Source organism: Columba livia, chromosome 4, assembly GCF_036013475.1.
Source record: "Columba livia isolate bColLiv1 breed racing homer chromosome 4, bColLiv1.pat.W.v2, whole genome shotgun sequence".
Classification (NCBI taxonomy): Eukaryota; Metazoa; Chordata; class Aves; order Columbiformes; family Columbidae; genus Columba; species Columba livia.
In genome coordinates, this window is record NC_088605.1 from 42492154 (window position 1) to 42509693 (window position 17540).

A 17540-nucleotide genomic window follows, 5' to 3' on the forward strand; every position below is an offset into this window, starting at 1 on the left:
TAATTTTTACCATCCTTTTAGAACAGGTGGGAGGTGATGGATTGCCCACAAGATCTTTCCTTTCTGAGTAACTCAGTTCTTACAGAGCCAAATATCTGAAGAGTGGTTTTCTCTGGGCATCTGTGGAAAGGCAGGGCATTTTTTTTTAATGAGTAATATTTTAAAGCATAAAAATTGTTTGGTATGTCGTAGCACAGAGTGTGAAAAGACAAATTCTGCTGTTCTCAACAGCTGCTATCTTCTAGCACAAGAAGTCTCATTGATCATAGCCCAATTACAGGGCTACTGGCAAACTGAGTGACATGTAGGTCTCTGGGAGCACAAGTGGCAGAATCTGACACAAAAATGTAATGACTTTTCCATTTGCTGAGGCACTCCTTCGACAGTTGATATTAAGACAGCACTGCAGAAAAGCTGTCAGTATAATTAGCCTGTGAAAGTCTGTGCCACACAGAGACCAACAGCTGGATCAAACATATTGTAAAATGCCTTACAAACACTGAAAGTCCAGTTGGGTTCCTTATTTAACTTAGGTTAAAAGATACTCATTTTAGTGGGACAGGGCACAGGGAACAATTAACCTTAATCTTCAGTGGATGAGCTCAGGATGGTGAGGAAGATTGCGTCCCATCTTCTTTTGCCTGCTTCTGCATTATTCACCACCCACTGCTGGTGAATCACTGCATGTGCAAGTGGAGCAGAGGGAGCTGCCAGGTGGAAGTGACGTGCCAATCCATCTCATCCTTTTAAGACAGCTCTCCTGTTAGTCACAAAGAACAAAATTAATCCTTTTTAGGGCTGAGCATTTTCGACCATCTTCCCACCTAACACTGATGGCTTTTGAGCTTTTCATGCAAATATTTGACCTGAAGACACCCACCCTGGTTCTAACTTGCTATGGGGGGAAGGGGATTAAGACCATCTCCCAGGGCACTGATTTACATGAATGTCCCTTGTTCCAGGAGAGCTTCCCATGCTGCTGACCCCACTGCTTGGAGTGGAAGAGACACAGTATCTTTCTATGAAAACCTCTGGCTAGAGAAGTCTGATACTATCTTCAAAAAAAAAATCTAAATTTGCTGGCAGAGCCCACAAATGGGAAATTATAGTTTCTTCAATTGCACAGCTATGATTTATGTGGGATGCCATCATACCTTAGTAAACGTACAAACAGCCTACCTCCATGTTGACCATTTCTAAGATGGGCAGCCATCTTCTACAGTTTCCCCAACAGCCTGCAGAAATTTCATGCTTCTTAGCAAGAGCAGTCAGTAAGACAAGTGATTCTTCCTCAAAGCAATTTTCTCTAACAACAAAATATCACACTTGTTTTCCTGGCTGTCTTATTTCAGGAGAGTTCATCAACCAGTAATGTACTGGCAGGTGTGGGTTTGTTTGTTTTGTTTTGCTTTGTTTTCTCCTTGGATCTCTAAACAGCACTAGACTTCTCTCAGCTGTATTTGGGCAATTCATCCCTGATACTTGCGCACATCAGAGGCAATTGCTACTCAGACCATTATAATTTTTTCCTTTTCACTGTTTGGGTACCTCTGTCTTGCCAGTGATACTACTGAATAATAAAATAGGTGATCTAGAGATAGGAAAGGTACTGGCATGAGAGTTATCTAATGTCAGGACTGACAACAGATAAAAGGTCCCTAGAAACCAGCTTCTATAAGGTTGTTGAAGCCACAGAAGAGTCCTCAAGGAAGTAAGAGATTGTGATGTTGAAAAATACCTGTTCTGGAGGAGCTTGGGAAGAAATCTGGTGCATTGGAGAAGGCTTGAATTCCCAAGTCAGAAGGCCACAACAGAAAATACAGGAGAGAACTCTGTGGTTATAAGAACACAAATGAATTTTGGCATGTTTCTTTACTGCATTCCCAAAAGTATCTTTCTTTTGGGAATATCATCCCAATATTTTTGAAAATTTAGCCTCTAAAAACTAACTGTGAAACACACAAAGGCTCAAAGCTCCAACTGAAACTGGTGAGAACTGATGAATGCCATGAAAAATCAAGGTCTAAGCCACCTAATGTCCAAACTGCACAGCACATGGTTAGTTGTGCAGAGTCAAAGCTTGCCATAAATCAAAGTTAAATGTTACCTTAAAGTCTGCTACCAACAGGGCACCTATCTATGGGCAAGACAGTCTACAATGGTAGGACATAGCTACCAGAGAGTTTGAGGAATTTTGTAAGATATATATAAAGCATTTCTGTTGGTTGAAATTTTTCACACACATCAACCCAACTGTTCATCCTCCACAAAAATACTATTAAAATACTATTACAAAGGACTGTTAAAAATACCACTAAAGTCTGGGTTCTGTAGATATAAATTTGGCCCATCCCTTCCACGGATTCCTACCTCACATGATGCATCTGGACATGAAGACAGTGAGCCATGGACTACTAAAGGTTGCCATGGCTGAGATGTCTTTGCAATGAAAGACAGGACATCTGATGCTTAGCTAACAAAACACTTCCAAGGGTGAGCATGTAATTGATCATTTTTGCTGCCTAACAGGTGTCATCACATTTATTGGCTGGTGTTATACACATTTGCTGTTAATACCCATTCTGGATGATCATGCTGAAGCACAGGGCCTATTTGTGCTTCATCTGAAGCCATCTGAGAGCTTTTGTGTGATTTTATATGAGTTTGCACCCTGAATGGACAGAGTGGGGTGGCTGTAAGCAGAAAACATGACTTAGTATTTCACCTGAGTGGACACAATTTAGGTCAGTCTTTAAGTAACATTGCATATGATCAGGATAGCTTTACACTAGTTAGCTTGGCTGTATTGTTGAAAATGGAACTGCAGAAGCAAGAGTCTCAGCAGAGATTGACCACGTAATTATTCATGGAGCTTCATTGGGTTTGTGACATTAGCAGTGAAATGAAGTGTTGCTATGTTTGGTGTCAGTTGGACTAGTTGCAGAGTAAACATGCTTTTAGCCAAACAGAGAATTTGCTGCTATTCTTATTGTACTCAACAGCAAAATGCCTGCTTAGCCTACTGACAGCACACTTTTGCCCCAAGGAGCCTGAGTTCCCTTATCTGTGAATAGAGTAATGTGAAATGAACTATTTCAACGGTACTGATGTTCATTACTAGAAAATGAAAACCATAAAAATAAAGTTTAAAAAAACCTTCAGAGAGTGTTTCCATTCATTTCTGCAGCAATTACTTCAGTTTGTTTTATATACGGTAGAAACCACAAACGACTTTTGTAGTGTTCTTTCACTTGGTGGTTTTTAAGTTTTACAGAGGGATTGCATTGCCTGAACACATGACAATACATTGTAATGAAAGTGACAGCCTCATTTTATGACATCTCTTCCATTTCTGAGAGTTACAGTGAGAAAGAATTTTAATGGGTTGATCTCTTGGCATATTTTTGCCACGTGTTTCTTAAAAAGTCTTGTTCCCTTGTCAATTCTTTTGCTTTAAAGAAACTCTCTATTCTTTTGCTCAAGCTGTTCTGTTTCCTTAGTTGATATACTTGTGTTCTGTTTATTGTACTTATTCTCTTTTTGCAATGTCATGCCTTCTCACAAATAAACATATGCACACAAACAAACACAGCCTTCCAGTCCAGGGTGTCTTTGATGCATCAAAATACTTTACTCCTTGGAAGAAGGTAATCTTTAACGCAATGGCTACCTTGCTACTCCAGTGTTCTCATGTCCTGACAGTGGTCATCAGTAGAATAAGAGTTACTGAGGAAACATTTGACATCTTTGTGAGCTTGATCTCCAGCTGGAGACACTCAGCTTGGTGTTGAGACTGGAGATGCACAGAATAGCTAGGAACTGCTAAAGCCTGAGTTTCCTAAAGAACATAGCTGATGCTATGTGGCATTTACTGCACAACATGTATTTTCCATAGCTATGATGGAAAGAGTTTGAAAAGTGCCTGTCTTTGTCTATTAGAGTAATTATTTGTTAGTGTGTTTTAGTGCTCACATGTATGTGAAGTGCTTCAGAGAAGACTGATGTGGCTCCAACAGACTCAGTCATCTGAGGTGGGCACACAGCAGTATGGCAGAGCAGGAAGTCTGTACTAAGACTTGGGTTATAGCATGTGTGTGTATATATACAGATATATATAGCATATATGTTTGAAAGACTCAGTGACTCAGGCAGCCCTTTCCATTGCTCCACTTCTCTGCTTAAAGCCTGACCTTGCATCCATCTGCAGTGTGAGTAACTCTATGAATATTTGCTGCCATCCCTGTTAAGGGAAGTTAAGGTCACTTAGTGACATGTAGCATCTATCTTCAATCTCTTATAAATAATCATTATATTTCCGTAGTATGAAAGAAGTATTTTGAGGCTTGCTTTGCCTGTATTTATATGATGTTTGAAATTTTTTTATATACTAACCATTAAAATGTGAAGTATCATGAATCACTTAATTTACTGCTGAAACTGAGATCCTCATGACTAATGACAAAATGGAGGAGAAAGAGGATCAGATCTCTCAGAAACTCTGGAAATTTCTGTGGCAAAAACAAAGGCGTTTCTCTATTTGGATTTTGCTAGTGCAGCAAATGAATGCCTCTGTGGTAGGTTAATCTGGTAAAAATAGAGTAGGATGGTGAGTAACAAAGACAAAACTAACAACCTTACAACCCTCCCCTCTTCCCAGGCTCAACCTCACTCCTTCCTCCTGATTATTCTGCACTCTCACCCCCCTGGGCAGCACAGCAGGACAGGTAATGGGGGCTGCTGTCAGTTCATAACATTTGGTGTCTGCTGCTCCTTCCTGCTTACACTCTTCCCCTGCTCCAGTGTGGGTCTGTCCTATGGGAGTCAGTCCTTCATTAACTGCCCCAAAGTTGGTCCTTGCCGTAGGCTGCCGTTCTTCATGAACTGCTCCTGTGTGGGTCCCTTCCATGGGTTGCAGTCCTTCAGGAAAAGACTGCTCCAGCCTGAGTTCCCCACAGGCTGCAGTTCCTGCCAGAAAACCTGCCCCTGTGAGGGCTATTCTCCACGGGGTGCCATGTGGATATCTGTTCCACTATGGTCCTTCATGGTCTGCAGGGCTACAACTTGTGTCACAATGGACCTCACCAGAGGCTCCTGTGCCTGAAGCACCTCCTACCTCTCCTTCTTCATTGACTTTGGTGTCTGAAGGGCTGGTTGTCTCACATTTTTCTCACTCTTCTCTCTCACAAGTGGTATGCAGCATTTTTTACCCATTCTTAAATATGTTATCACAGGGGCATGACCAGCAGCACTGATGGGCTCAGCTTTGGCCAGCGGTGGGTCCATTTTGGAGTCTTATGAAAATTGCTCTGTCCGACATGGGAGCAGTTCCTCATGTCTTCTCACAGAAGCCACCCATGCGGTGCCCCCGCTACCAAAACGTTGTTGTGTAAACACAAGCCTTTTATTCTGAAGTGGTCATAAAAATGTATCTCTGCTTTGGATACTTGTTGGCAGAGTATTACAATTCTGTATCGCAGAATGCTTATTTTAATTTTCAAAATAGCCATCTTGCCCATATGGGTAAGAGCATTACAGGGAAGTAGTAGGACCATCCTGGCATAGAAAAAGACTTTTTTTCCTGCCTAGCAATATGCCTATTGCCCTTAAATGGACAATAATTCTCTTTTTTCTGTAATGTGAATGGATCATTCCACATCTGTAGCAATGAGAGTCCTCAGTTCTACATGTCCTGGAGTGTCACTGCTTCAGACAGAAATACGCTCTTTAATGGATATTCATCTTAGATCTGTGCCTGAGTGTATCCACCTTTGTTCTGCTCAGATGGACTCTGGTGCATGTTAATGACCCACATATGACTGCAGTTCTTGAGAGGCATTATGTGCAGCCTGCACTCACCTTCTGGCTGCTGCTGTTAAAATGTCAGTAGTGCCCCGGCTACTGTTTTGTAGCAACTGTGAGTTACACCTCCACTTTCTTTTTTCACATTGAGTACTGCAGTTACAATGAGGTTGAGTTGAGCTCCTGGAAAAAGAGTTTAAGCATCAACCTGAGTGCTGGATTCTGAAACCTTCTCAGGAAGTTCATTCTGCAAAAAAAAATATGTTACATTCATTTGTCATGTGCAACTAATTTTGTAGCTATAATTAACACGGTTTCTCACTTGAGAGTTGTCCACAATGCAAGAGTGTCGTACCCCATACAATAGGGGTATGCCTGAAGGTGAGAATGTAAGAGACTGTAACTCCTTACACTTGAAAAATTAATCTGGAGCCTTGGAAGAGTTAGGGCACTTCTGTTTCCTAAGAAATTCAAGCTCCTGATACAGCCTGAGAGGTTCATTGGGGCATTTTCAAAGTGCTGCTTAAGTTTATGTGGGTAATGTCTCTTGGACCTCCAAACTTACTGATTTTATGCCCATTGAAGCAGATGTTCTGCAGCAGTGTTTTTTATGAGTGAGAGAGCAAAGTATTTCAGGATCATGAAGAGAGCAAATGGAAAGTAAAATTTTCCATTTTGCTTTTTGTGAATTTGTTCAGCAAACAGTAAACTATCTTCCTATAGCCAGTAGTAGTTTGAAGAGTTATGCCAGCTGCATTAAAAAAAAAAAAAAAAAAATAAAAAAAATAAAGTCTGGTTGATGGAAACTGGAGTTTTCAAGAAAAGCAGAATGGCTAGACAAGGCAAAAGCTTTTCCTTTCCAGCTTTGCATCTCACAATGGAGATTTGTTCTTTGTTTTCAGGGGTGCTTTTTCCTTCCAACACCCTGGAATATCCTGATGCTGTGTATGAACCTGCAGAAATGCCTTTCTTTTTTCACGGGCCACATAGGATGGCAAGCCACTTGGCTGGGATGAATCAGAAAAACACCTACAAGGGCCAAAGTGATAGCTGTATTTTCTTGAGGTTTGATACTTCATTGACTTACTTTAAGAATAGTTTCTTATTGCTTCTAGTTGGGGGCGAGCGGGCAGAAAGCCAAGAAAAGGAATTTGATATTTCTTATTAATCCAGTCATCAGTCTTCATGATAAATACAAACAACAAACTGTTATACTGGTTTAGAAAGCCGAACTTGAACTCCGTAACTTGCTCCTTATACTTAAAATCGCCTCCTCGATCGCTTTCCAAAGTTTCTATTTCCATCTTTAGCTTGGCCACAAGATGGCAATACCTTGCAGACAAAATGCTGAAACAGCCAGACAAGGACTTCAAACTGTCTCCCTTCCTGAGCTTTTCCCTTCGCTCTCTCCCCTCCTTTTTTGTTTCAATATTTAATTGCATTTGTTTCGGAATTACTAGGCAACCCACCCCCAGATGTGTAATTTAAAAGTGATGTGCTTGCAGTGAGATTTTCAGGATCTGCTCAGCAGAGCACCATCATGTGATACTGGGATAAGGTGGAGTTCGGCTTTAAGGGGGAGTCTCCAGCCTTCCTCACCAATCTTTCGGATCTCAGCTGGAGGAATACCAGAGGATCCTTCTCCTTTCCCTACTTCTCCGTCCAGCCTCCTGAGCCAGCCTCTGAGCACATCAAAGACAGGCAGAGCAGTTGCAAGGTGAGTTTCCCCTGCGGTTGCTTTCCCATGGCTGTGGGTGGTTGTGTGCTAGTTAGGTTGGTGTTTACGTGCAGGTGACAAAATCTCAGAGAGGACTTGCAGGTGTCTGGGTGAACCATAAGCTTGGGCTGACAGCATTTTGTGCTTCCTTTTGAAGACCTCCAATAGTTTTACAATGCATTTCCAGTCACCTCACAGCATGTTATTTCGCCCTTTCTGTCTGTTGGTGCTAAACTTTTAACCAAAATCCTCCTGGAGAGTCAGAAGGGCATGTGTGGTAGGGGAGACTGTGCAATCACCTGGAGGCATCTGCAGAGTTGTGAGTTTTCCCCACCTCACATTAGTACCCAAAATGGGGACAAATCTCCCTCCTGGCTTGGTAGTTGGTTGGGTAGGAGACAGGGAACAGTGCAGCTGTCGAGGAGATGCAACTTCACCCCTTCCTGATGTCTGGTCCACTTTGGAGAGGTGGGCAGGGAGGAAGGACTTCTCGTTACTTGCCAGCAGTGCTGTGTTTCTGAGCTGGCTCCAAGGTTGCATTTCTGCTATGGGGAGAGGGGAGTGAAGGAGGAGCAGTCGCATTTTCTGGTTTTGAGTTTGATATTTAATAAATAAGCAAGAACAAAGCTTAGCTAAGACAAAACCCGAGAGCCTGAAATCTAGGCCACCTCATTGCTGAGTGCAGTTTGGTCCCAGCTGGTGAGAAAACCTGCCCAGTTGTCTCCTTGCAGAACATAACCTCTCGCCAACTCTGCTCCTGCCATCGTCCCATCAAGTTTCAGGGCTGGACTGCTCACCTTGTGCTGTATGAGTGACAGTTGAGATTATGATTAAACTCAGACATTTATTTTTGGGCTGAACTAAAGTCATACTGCTGGAATTGAGGAGTTCTGGTTCTCCACATCACCTGCATGCTTGCCATTTGGGTAAAGCACCTACTTCTGGCTCTGGCTGAAGAAATGCTTCAAGAGACCCTAGGGTGTGGGTGGTTCTTTATTAGACCCTAAACCAGACTTTGTGGACTAGGGAGACCTCATAGATTTAGTTAGCAGAAGCAACAGGTCTGAGAGATAATGCTCAGATCCATGGCTAGCTAGCTTGAAAATCAGAGTAGCCAAACCTCAGGCAGAGATGCCTTTTGTCTGAAATAAACTATGCTAACTTTGACAGTAAAATATCACTCAGAGGCAAGCTACATCTCCTGTGGTAGTTTCATGTAGCCATGTGGTGGTTATAAAGAGCCCGCAAAGCCAGCTGAGGTGAGCTCCTGAGGCCAGTGAGAAGCTGTGGCATTGGTATAGTCATCCTTTGGCTGACTCTCAGGAGGAATACGAGCTGCAAGCCCAGCCCTTGCACATTGACTCTGCCCCAGTGAGGAGCTGCCCCAGCTCTGGCCCCAGCACGTGGGTGGTTAAAAAGGTGTCTGCCACCAGTAACACAGATGATTCTGCTCCGGAGACTTAGATGGACCTGAGATTTACATAGAATATAATTTAAGACCAAAAGCCCGTTAAAGGTAACTTTTAATGAAGTACATTTTAGTGGGCAATGTTTTTACAGCTTTTGTGATAAGTGCCATATGGAGCCAGGTTTGCAACCCACTTGTGTGAATTTTAAGTGCCATTACTGCCATTACCATAATGTAAGGTTAAGTGTGCAATAAATTTAGCTCATGGAAGAGTGGGCAGAGGGAAAGTTCCAGATTCAGTGTGGCTGCCACTACTAGTGAGTTGGAACTTTGATTTTAAAATCCAAGGCCTTGCAATGGCGTGGTTATTTAGGCATGCCTGTTTGTGTTGCTTAGGGAAAGAAATTTTCTGCAGTGTTTTATTTTTGCTGTTTTTTGTCTCTCATCGTGTTTTGTTCCTTCTTTGCTGCACAGCCCTGCTAGCTGAGATTAGGGTGCTCAGAGTTCCTGATTTGCCTTTGACTCAGTGCCAGTGCTGCTGTGGGCACTCATCCCCTCAACATCAAGTGAATGTATTAGGTTTAAAATAATGCAGTGATTTTTTTGAGTAATTTTTCTGCTTCTCACATTAGTCAGATGGAGTTTTTCCCCTCTTATGCTATGGCTGGAGATAATTACAATTTGAGCAGCTTGAGAAAGCAGATTTTTGCAGATTAAACTTGCAAAAAGGGGATGTAAAACACCAAGTAAAGCCTACGCTGGTGGAAGATTGAAACTGCTTCTTAGCTCGTTATTTTGTGTCACTTGTGCCGGGGGAAAGGGCCGGGCGGGGGTCACGTCCCCGGCTTGCACACCTGCATTTCCATCCTGCTTTCTGCGCTTTCTCCCCCGGACTGCAGCTCCCGCTCCCGCCTCGCTCCGGACCCACTCCCGCCGTTCTCGGGGCGGAGGGGGGGTATCCCCGGGCGCTGGGCTGGTGACCCAGGCCCGCCGCGGCCGGGCGAGGCCGGACCGGCTCCGCACCCCCGCGGGACCCGGTCGCGCTGCGGCTCCGCGCAGGGGCGCGGGCGTGAGGGTGCCGGGGCGGGCGAGCTGCCCGGGGGTGACGGGCCCTGCGCCTTCCCTTCTCCACAGGCGGTGCGAGGGAGATGCGACACCGAGGAGCGGGCTCGGCCGAGGGTCTCCTGACGGGCTGACGGGCGCGTTTGCAACTCCGGGAGCGGCTTGGAAGAAAGCGGCGGCGGCGGCTGCGAACGTCGTACGGCGAGTTGGAAACAACATGAATACTTCGGTTCTCACCCCCCTAGGAAATGTTTCCGGTCACCTGAATTTTTCGGAGAAGAACTCGCAGATGTTGCAGTTTGAGGACGAGGATTGCCACGTGCCTTTGGCCATGGTCTTCACTTTGGCCTTGGCTTATGGAACTGTGATAATTCTGGGAGTCTCAGGGAATCTGGCCTTGATTGTCATTATTTTAAAACAAAAGGAGATGCGCAATGTTACTAACATCCTCATTGTCAACCTGTCCTTTTCTGATCTTCTAGTGACCATTATGTGTCTTCCCTTTACCTTTGTGTATACTTTGATGGACCACTGGATTTTTGGGGAGGCCATGTGCAAACTGAATCCTTTTGTGCAATGTGCCTCAATCACAGTCTCAGTCTTTTCTTTAGTCCTCATTGCTGTCGAACGCCATCAGCTCATCATCAATCCCCGTGGCTGGAGGCCGAACAACAGACATGCCTACATGGGGATTGCTGCCATATGGATTTTAGCCACAGCTTCCTCTTTGCCTTTCCTGATCTACCACGTGTTAACGGATGAACCCTTCAGAAACATAACGTTTGATGAATATAAGGACAAATACGTGTGCTTGGACCTGTTCCCCTTGGACACTGCCAGGCTTTCTTATACCACGACGCTTTTGGTGATTCAGTACTTTGGACCACTTTGTTTTATATTTATTTGCTACTTAAAGGTAAGAGAGAATCCCCTTGTGGTATGTACTTCTTTCTGTCTGGTGTTTGATTATTCTTGCAAAGATGATGCTTGTAGGTTAAATGATCCCATGTTTCTCTTTGTTGAATTTCCTGCAGATATACATACGATTGAAAAAAAGGAACAACATGATGGACAAGATGAGAGACAATAAATACAGATCGTCTGAAACCAAAAGGATCAACATCATGCTGATCTCAATAGTGGTTGCATTTGCAGTTTGCTGGCTGCCTCTCACCATCTTCAATATTGTGTTTGATTGGAATCATGAAATTCTGCCTGTTGCTACTTGCAGCCACAACTTGTTGTTCCTGATTTGCCACCTCACTGCCATGATCTCTACCTGTGTGAACCCAATTTTCTATGGGTTTCTCAATAAGAACTTCCAAAGGGACCTGCAGTTTTTATTTCATTTTTGTCATTTCCGCTCCCGCGAGGAGGATTATGAGACAATAGCCATGTCCACCATGCACACAGATGTTTCAAAAACCTCTTTAAAGCAGGCAAGCCCAGTGGCATTTAAAAAAATAAATAGTGATGATGATGACAAAATATAAAGAAGTAATAAAAATTCCGTACCAAACTGCTGGAAGTGTGATCGCAGGTGAAATGTGTCCAAGGACAAGCACAATTACATAACAAGTACAAAATGGGTAATGTTTTTCTTCTTTTTCCAAGGAACTTTGATTGTTGTCACTCTGAAATTAAACGTTGTGCATTTTTGCCCCTGTTACTGCTTTAATGTTCATAGCAGTTACAACTGAATCTTATTATAAGGCATAGTTGGACCTGCTACTGCCTATGTTTTCATCAGGTGTCTTTTGTTCTCTTTTCTTTGTATAGTGATGTGTGCTTTAGCACAAAGATTTATGTATTGATTTTTTTTTTTTTTTTTTCAAATAAGTAGTTTTCAGGAGTGTCCTTCTAATATAATTAGAAACAATATGAACTGCAGGGAGGCTGTCAGTACAGAGGACACTCATCCCAGCATAAAATTAGGACCTTGAAGAGTTCTTTTTCTTTTTTTTTTTTTTTTTTTAAATCTGTGTTTTGATCCATGTTAAAATCCTGTAAAATCAGTGTAGGCATGAAGAAAATGATACTGTGAAACCTGTAGAATATGTTAAATGGGGACATGCATTTGTCTCATTCATAGAGGCAATTCAGGCTGTAATTGCTTAGGTTCAAAGACAGGATTAAGAGAGAAATTCTGTTTTCATTTATGAGAATAAAACCCTACAGTAATTCCACAGAGCACAATGGGATAACTCTGATGTTCCACCACAACAAATGAAAGCACAAATGGGCTTTCAGTCCCAACTGATTTTAGCCAATTTTAATAATACAGGCTTTTTAATTTAAAAAGCCCAGACCCCATTTTCATTTGACAGCACTGACAAGAGTTAGTGTTGCTGGGATGAACTGTACTGTCTGTCCCAAGCCCATGAATCATCTAATTTCTCCTTGAGACCTATGTTCAGAACCTAAAGGAAGATGAGACTGTTGACTGTACAGATGAAAATGAAAATCAGGTCTGGTATTAAAAAAATAAGCTTTAGCTACTCGAGTCTTTTCATAATAATTAGTGCTGATCTATAAAAATTATGTATAGCCTCATAATATTCTGTGTTCAGATGCAGTGGTATAAACATGGATTATCTCCAAGACAATGGATGGTTTAATCAAGATCTGCAAAATTTAAAAAGAGGATTTGGATATAGTTTGGGTGTAATTCGTATGTTTTAGCTTTTGAACTCACAGTTTCCACAGTTGGTTGAAGTGCAGAAATATTTGCCAAATATACATAATAGAGCTCTGTGTGTTATTGCTTAAAATATATATCCTCTAATTACACAAAATATACATGACTAGATCCCCAGCTGAGGTAAACCCGTATAACTTAACTGCTGTAAATGAAACTACAACAATATCAGCCAGCTGAGGTTGTGTGTCATACAGTGTACTTTGCTGTACAATCAATGCCTTTTTGAATAATCAGCTTTTAAAAAATACAGTATGGACCCTACTTTCTTTTAGCAAGGTCACTTTAAACCATTCTGGCAGAGAAGAGGGTCTTTAAAATGGATATAAATGTAAATGTAGCATAAATGGAAATCTGACCTGATATCTTTCTGAGCAAAAAGGTATCAGGATGTGATGATGAATTTAATACGTTCTAAATTTCACATGGATAAATGCCTAAGAAATGAAAATTATTTGGTTTGCCAGTATTTAAAAGTCAAAAAATGTGCCTTGTGCTGTCTTCTAAATAATGTAGAATATTAAAGTAGCAATGTGTTCTTGTGCATTACAATTCCATTTATTTCTCTACTGGCAGATAATTTAATTAAAAAGGAGGTTTCTGTGGTTGAAAACAGAGAGGGAATGTAGAAAATGAATTATAAGACAGAGCTTTCTTTCAGAGCTTTGCCCTTTTGTATTTTATGAGATTTCACTTTTCTTTGTGGCTCTCTATGGAGCGTGTTGCTAGTAATTTGACAAGAGGCTCCTGAAATTACTCCCCTGTCACTTTACAATAATTTTCATATGCTAAGGAGTGTGTAATTTCACAAAAAGATACAATGTAGAAACCCAGCCATGTTCTTCTATTAAGAATGTCACAGTGGGTTTTTCCCAGTAGAAAAAAAAAACATGACAGTGAATTTTATGTTTTTTCCCATTTTTGAAAAAAAAAAACCAAACCACTTTCTTCCAGTAGAAGAAGAAAATGGAGTTATTTGAGAAAGTTACCAGTTAGTTTGCTGGAAATTTTTGATCAGGCTGAATTAGGTATTTATACAGAGTAGGAGTTGGAGCAACTTCAAGGGAACCTGCTGATGCACAGAGACCTAAAACTGGTGTGTTCTAAGATTCAGAGGTCTTCAGTGGGATGGCAACGTAATTCCTCCTGTGTCAGCCTTTCTCCTTCTCAAGGTATGGTCTCAAAATATAGAGCCCATCTGATGCCATCTCATCCTGTCTCCTGAGAATATGCATTGGGGTTTTTTTTCTTTTTTTTTTGCCTACCAATGCCTGATAAACAAGGTGAATTTGAGAAGGAGCATTCCTTCGGCTTATATGTGTTAAGCTCAGGAGGCGTTTTTCCACTGCACTGCTGTCCTAGGATTGGGCTTCTGTTCTATGTTTCCTCACTTGCCTGCAAGAAGCCTTTCTGAGCTTCTGCTAAGGGCATGGGCTGGCACATCATCATGCCAGTAGCACAGGGGATGCTGCCTGGAACGATGGTGGAAACGAGCACAGTATAAAGAGTCTTCAGCAACAAAATGCATCTGGAGAATTTCAGAAGCAAAATCATTGCTCTTCTGAAGAATTTGTGATGAGGACAAGGACAAAAGTAGTCTCTCCGAGGTGCTGACCTGACATCTGCAGGGTGCAGATGGCATCTACTGAGAGCAGTATTTTTGTCTTTAGTTTAATGACTTGACACCGGAGTCCTCCAAAGCCACTTGAGACATTCCCTTCTGACACTTGGCTACAACACTAGTCCTCTTTTACACTTCCAGAGCTCCAGTATGGCTACTCATCCTCTGTATGCTAAATTTCTCTACAGGTTAATTTGCGGGGTTTCATATTTCTCTGTCATTTCTCAGTCATTTTGGTCTGATATTTATTCCTTCTATGCGTTGTTTTGTCAAACTCCCCATACTTCAGCACATGCTGATTCCTATCCCAAAAGCCTGAAGATCCCTCTTATTCTTTCAGACAGGTAGAAAAATTTTACTGGCAGAAAAACAGAACAGTGAGGGGTCTATAATGTAGCTCGCTATTTATGTGCAAGACATTTCATGTCAAATCTACAGTGTTAGGTGACAAATGTAACTACTTAATAAACATTAATATCTGCTTCATTCGTCATCTTAAACTTCACTTTTATCCACCACACACATTTAAAGCTTCCGCATAATCTAAATACACCAGCATATTTGTATGTCATCTTAATAAATATTTCTGTATTCCCATATTGCTTTTTTTCAATGTATCTCTTGGTTGTGTCATTGCCACTATGTACAGTAATTTCACAGCTTTCACATCTTCAATTAAAAAAAGGATAATAATAATAAAGCAAAAAATTAATTGATAATAATACCTGCTTTGGGTAGACTAGGAAAAAGCCGGATATTAAAAAAAAAAAACAAACCAATCAACTTTGTTTTTTCCACCTCATAAAGAAATCAGATTTAAACCAAGAAAAGGAATGAATACGACAGGACCCCCCCCAGGTCACTTGTGCTGGTGCTGACTGCATCTCATCACTGATGGTGTGAAGGGTGAAGGGTTCATATATTCTGACTCTGCTGTCTTGCAGCACAGTACCACCTATTACTAATTGATCCTAAAAGCAAAATTTGATGCTGATTCATATTCAGGCTGTAAACCAGCATATGTTTAAATCCAGGCCTGTTCATCAAATTCTGATTCTGACCTCAGGAGAATGTTCTGAGATCAACGAAACTCAAGCATTTGCTTAATCATTTGCCAAAGCACTCTACTGAATAGAAGTACACTGCTGGCTGGCAGCTCACACTCTTCCTTAAAAATCAGGTTTTGGATTTCAGCATATTATAGAAATAAATTAATGGCATATAGTTTTTCTCTGGATATTTCCTTGGATTTTCTCTGGAGTCCAGTGCCTGACAATGCTTCAGTTTAAGGCTTTGCTTCCTAATTCCTTGTATCAAAGAATTTACCAAACTGGTGCACAGAAAATTGAAACAATAAGGAAATGTTTTTCCTGTTCTTATTTTTAAGGCACAAATAGCAGTAGGAAACATGAGCTTAAATAACACCTCTGTCTGCAGCAGATTAAATTTGTTCAGCTGAGTAAAGAGAATGGAGAAATAATAATTAGAACCAATTAATTATTGTGGACAGCCGTTTCTCAACTGAAGGATGTATACAACTCCAATTCCTGTGTTCCTGTACTATGTGGTATCTGCTTCCCTGACTCATTACTAAATACCCAAGTCATTGCTAAAGTTGATGTGAAAGAAAATTCTTCTATCTGTGTTTTGCAGAATTTTTGTTTGAGGAATAGATGTAAGAAGGATAAATATGACCAGCTTTAGACTCTTACACTTTAATTAGCTTGTGCTCAGAAATAACTTCTATTCAATATTTCTGCCCATGCAAAATAGTGTTAATGCTTTAATTGAAGTTGATTAAATATTGGGGAGAGCATCCACAAGCACTAACTTCAGCTGTAGAATGGTAGTTTTCCAAGCCTCCTCCAGTGACAGCCTGAGGACAATCACACCTGCTCTACTCTAGGTCCTATGCATCTACCAAAATCTCTCTCTCTCCATTATCTCTACAGGCTGCTTCCAGGGCCAGCACTGGGCCTTGTGCTACTGCCTCCCTTCCTCCATCTTCCATGGTGCTTCTGCTGTCCCTTCATACTTCATAGCCTTGGCAGCTGGTTTCTATGGAAGTCGTAGCAATTTGTACTCCGATTTTGTAAAGTGCTCGAGTATATCGTAAAACTCAACTCTGTTCAGGGCAGTGCGTTACATAGTTTCTTCCATTAAAATTATCTTTCTGGCAAGTTTCTGGTAAGGAAGTTTCTCAAAATTTGCTCTTCATAGAAGTAAAAAATTTACAAAGCCTATTTAGGAATTAGTTCCACACAGAACATCTAGGTCATTGCAGCAAAACTGACAGCACACAATGTCTCATGTTTTCCGAAGATCTTGGTTGATGATCTGGTTATCTAACACAGATCAGGCTTAGTTGCAAAAAATTTGCACTGAATGCAAGTATGTTTGAGATTGCTGCACAGGAGAGGCTCTGCGTGGTTAACTAACTTGCCACAAATTATGTAAAATTTCAGATATACAGGGAAATAGATGAAGTTTGGAAAAGAGCAAAAAAACAAATGATCTTGATGAAGTCTTGATGCATTCTGTCAGACACGTACAAAAAGACTCAAAGGGGGACTCAGACATGTATTTATTTTGGGGGCCAACAGACTGAAAAATAAAATTTTGGGGGTCAAAGTGGCGGTCAAAAAAGGAAATATGATAAATAGATTCTCTGCTCCTGTTTTCAAAAGAGAGATATGGATCTTTATAAATGACTCTGAAAATGTATTTTAAGATTCTTCAGCTTAGATTAATTTTGATCTCTTTCGGAAATAATTGAAACGAACTGTTTTTGGCACAATTGAAAATTAACAGCTTTCCATCACACCCACCCACTGCACATGAGTCCATTTGCTTTCACTTCTGCACAACATGGAGAACCCTTGTTTATGACAGGAGAAGTAACCTGAATAACAAAGCTCTCCTTGTTTTTCTTGTTTTGTGTTCACACTGATGCTGTACTGCTCTTCTTCACTTTGCAATCTCTTTTTTCTTTTTGCCCACAAGCTATGACATTTTTATTATGCTATTTATATTGTTTCTTAATAAAAACTCTCTGAAAAAAATGTTATTGAAAGATCCTATTCAATGTGTACTTGAACATATGTGTGAAAGGCCATACAGGATTTGTAGAAATACAGTTTGACTGGCAATGTGTTGATATTTCAGGGGGTAGAGAAGTAGAAGATATATTTGTTGCATACTGTTATTCAGCCCTTTTCACCTAAAGCTTTTGCTA

The 17540-nt window shown here is 41.2% G+C and overlaps 1 protein-coding gene across 1 annotated transcript; it reads left to right on the plus strand.

Moving 5' to 3' along the window:
• The first annotated feature begins 7123 nt into the window (after nucleotides 1-7123).
• NPY1R (neuropeptide Y receptor Y1) lies at nucleotides 7124-12480 on the plus strand. The gene is made up of 3 exons (XM_065061427.1): nucleotides 7124-7516; nucleotides 10059-10902; nucleotides 11021-12480. Exons 2-3 carry the CDS (start codon nucleotides 10204-10206, stop codon nucleotides 11477-11479), a joined length of 1158 nt encoding a protein of 385 aa, XP_064917499.1. The 5' UTR covers nucleotides 7124-7516; nucleotides 10059-10203; the 3' UTR covers nucleotides 11480-12480.
• The last annotated feature ends 5060 nt before the right edge of the window (nucleotides 12481-17540 follow it).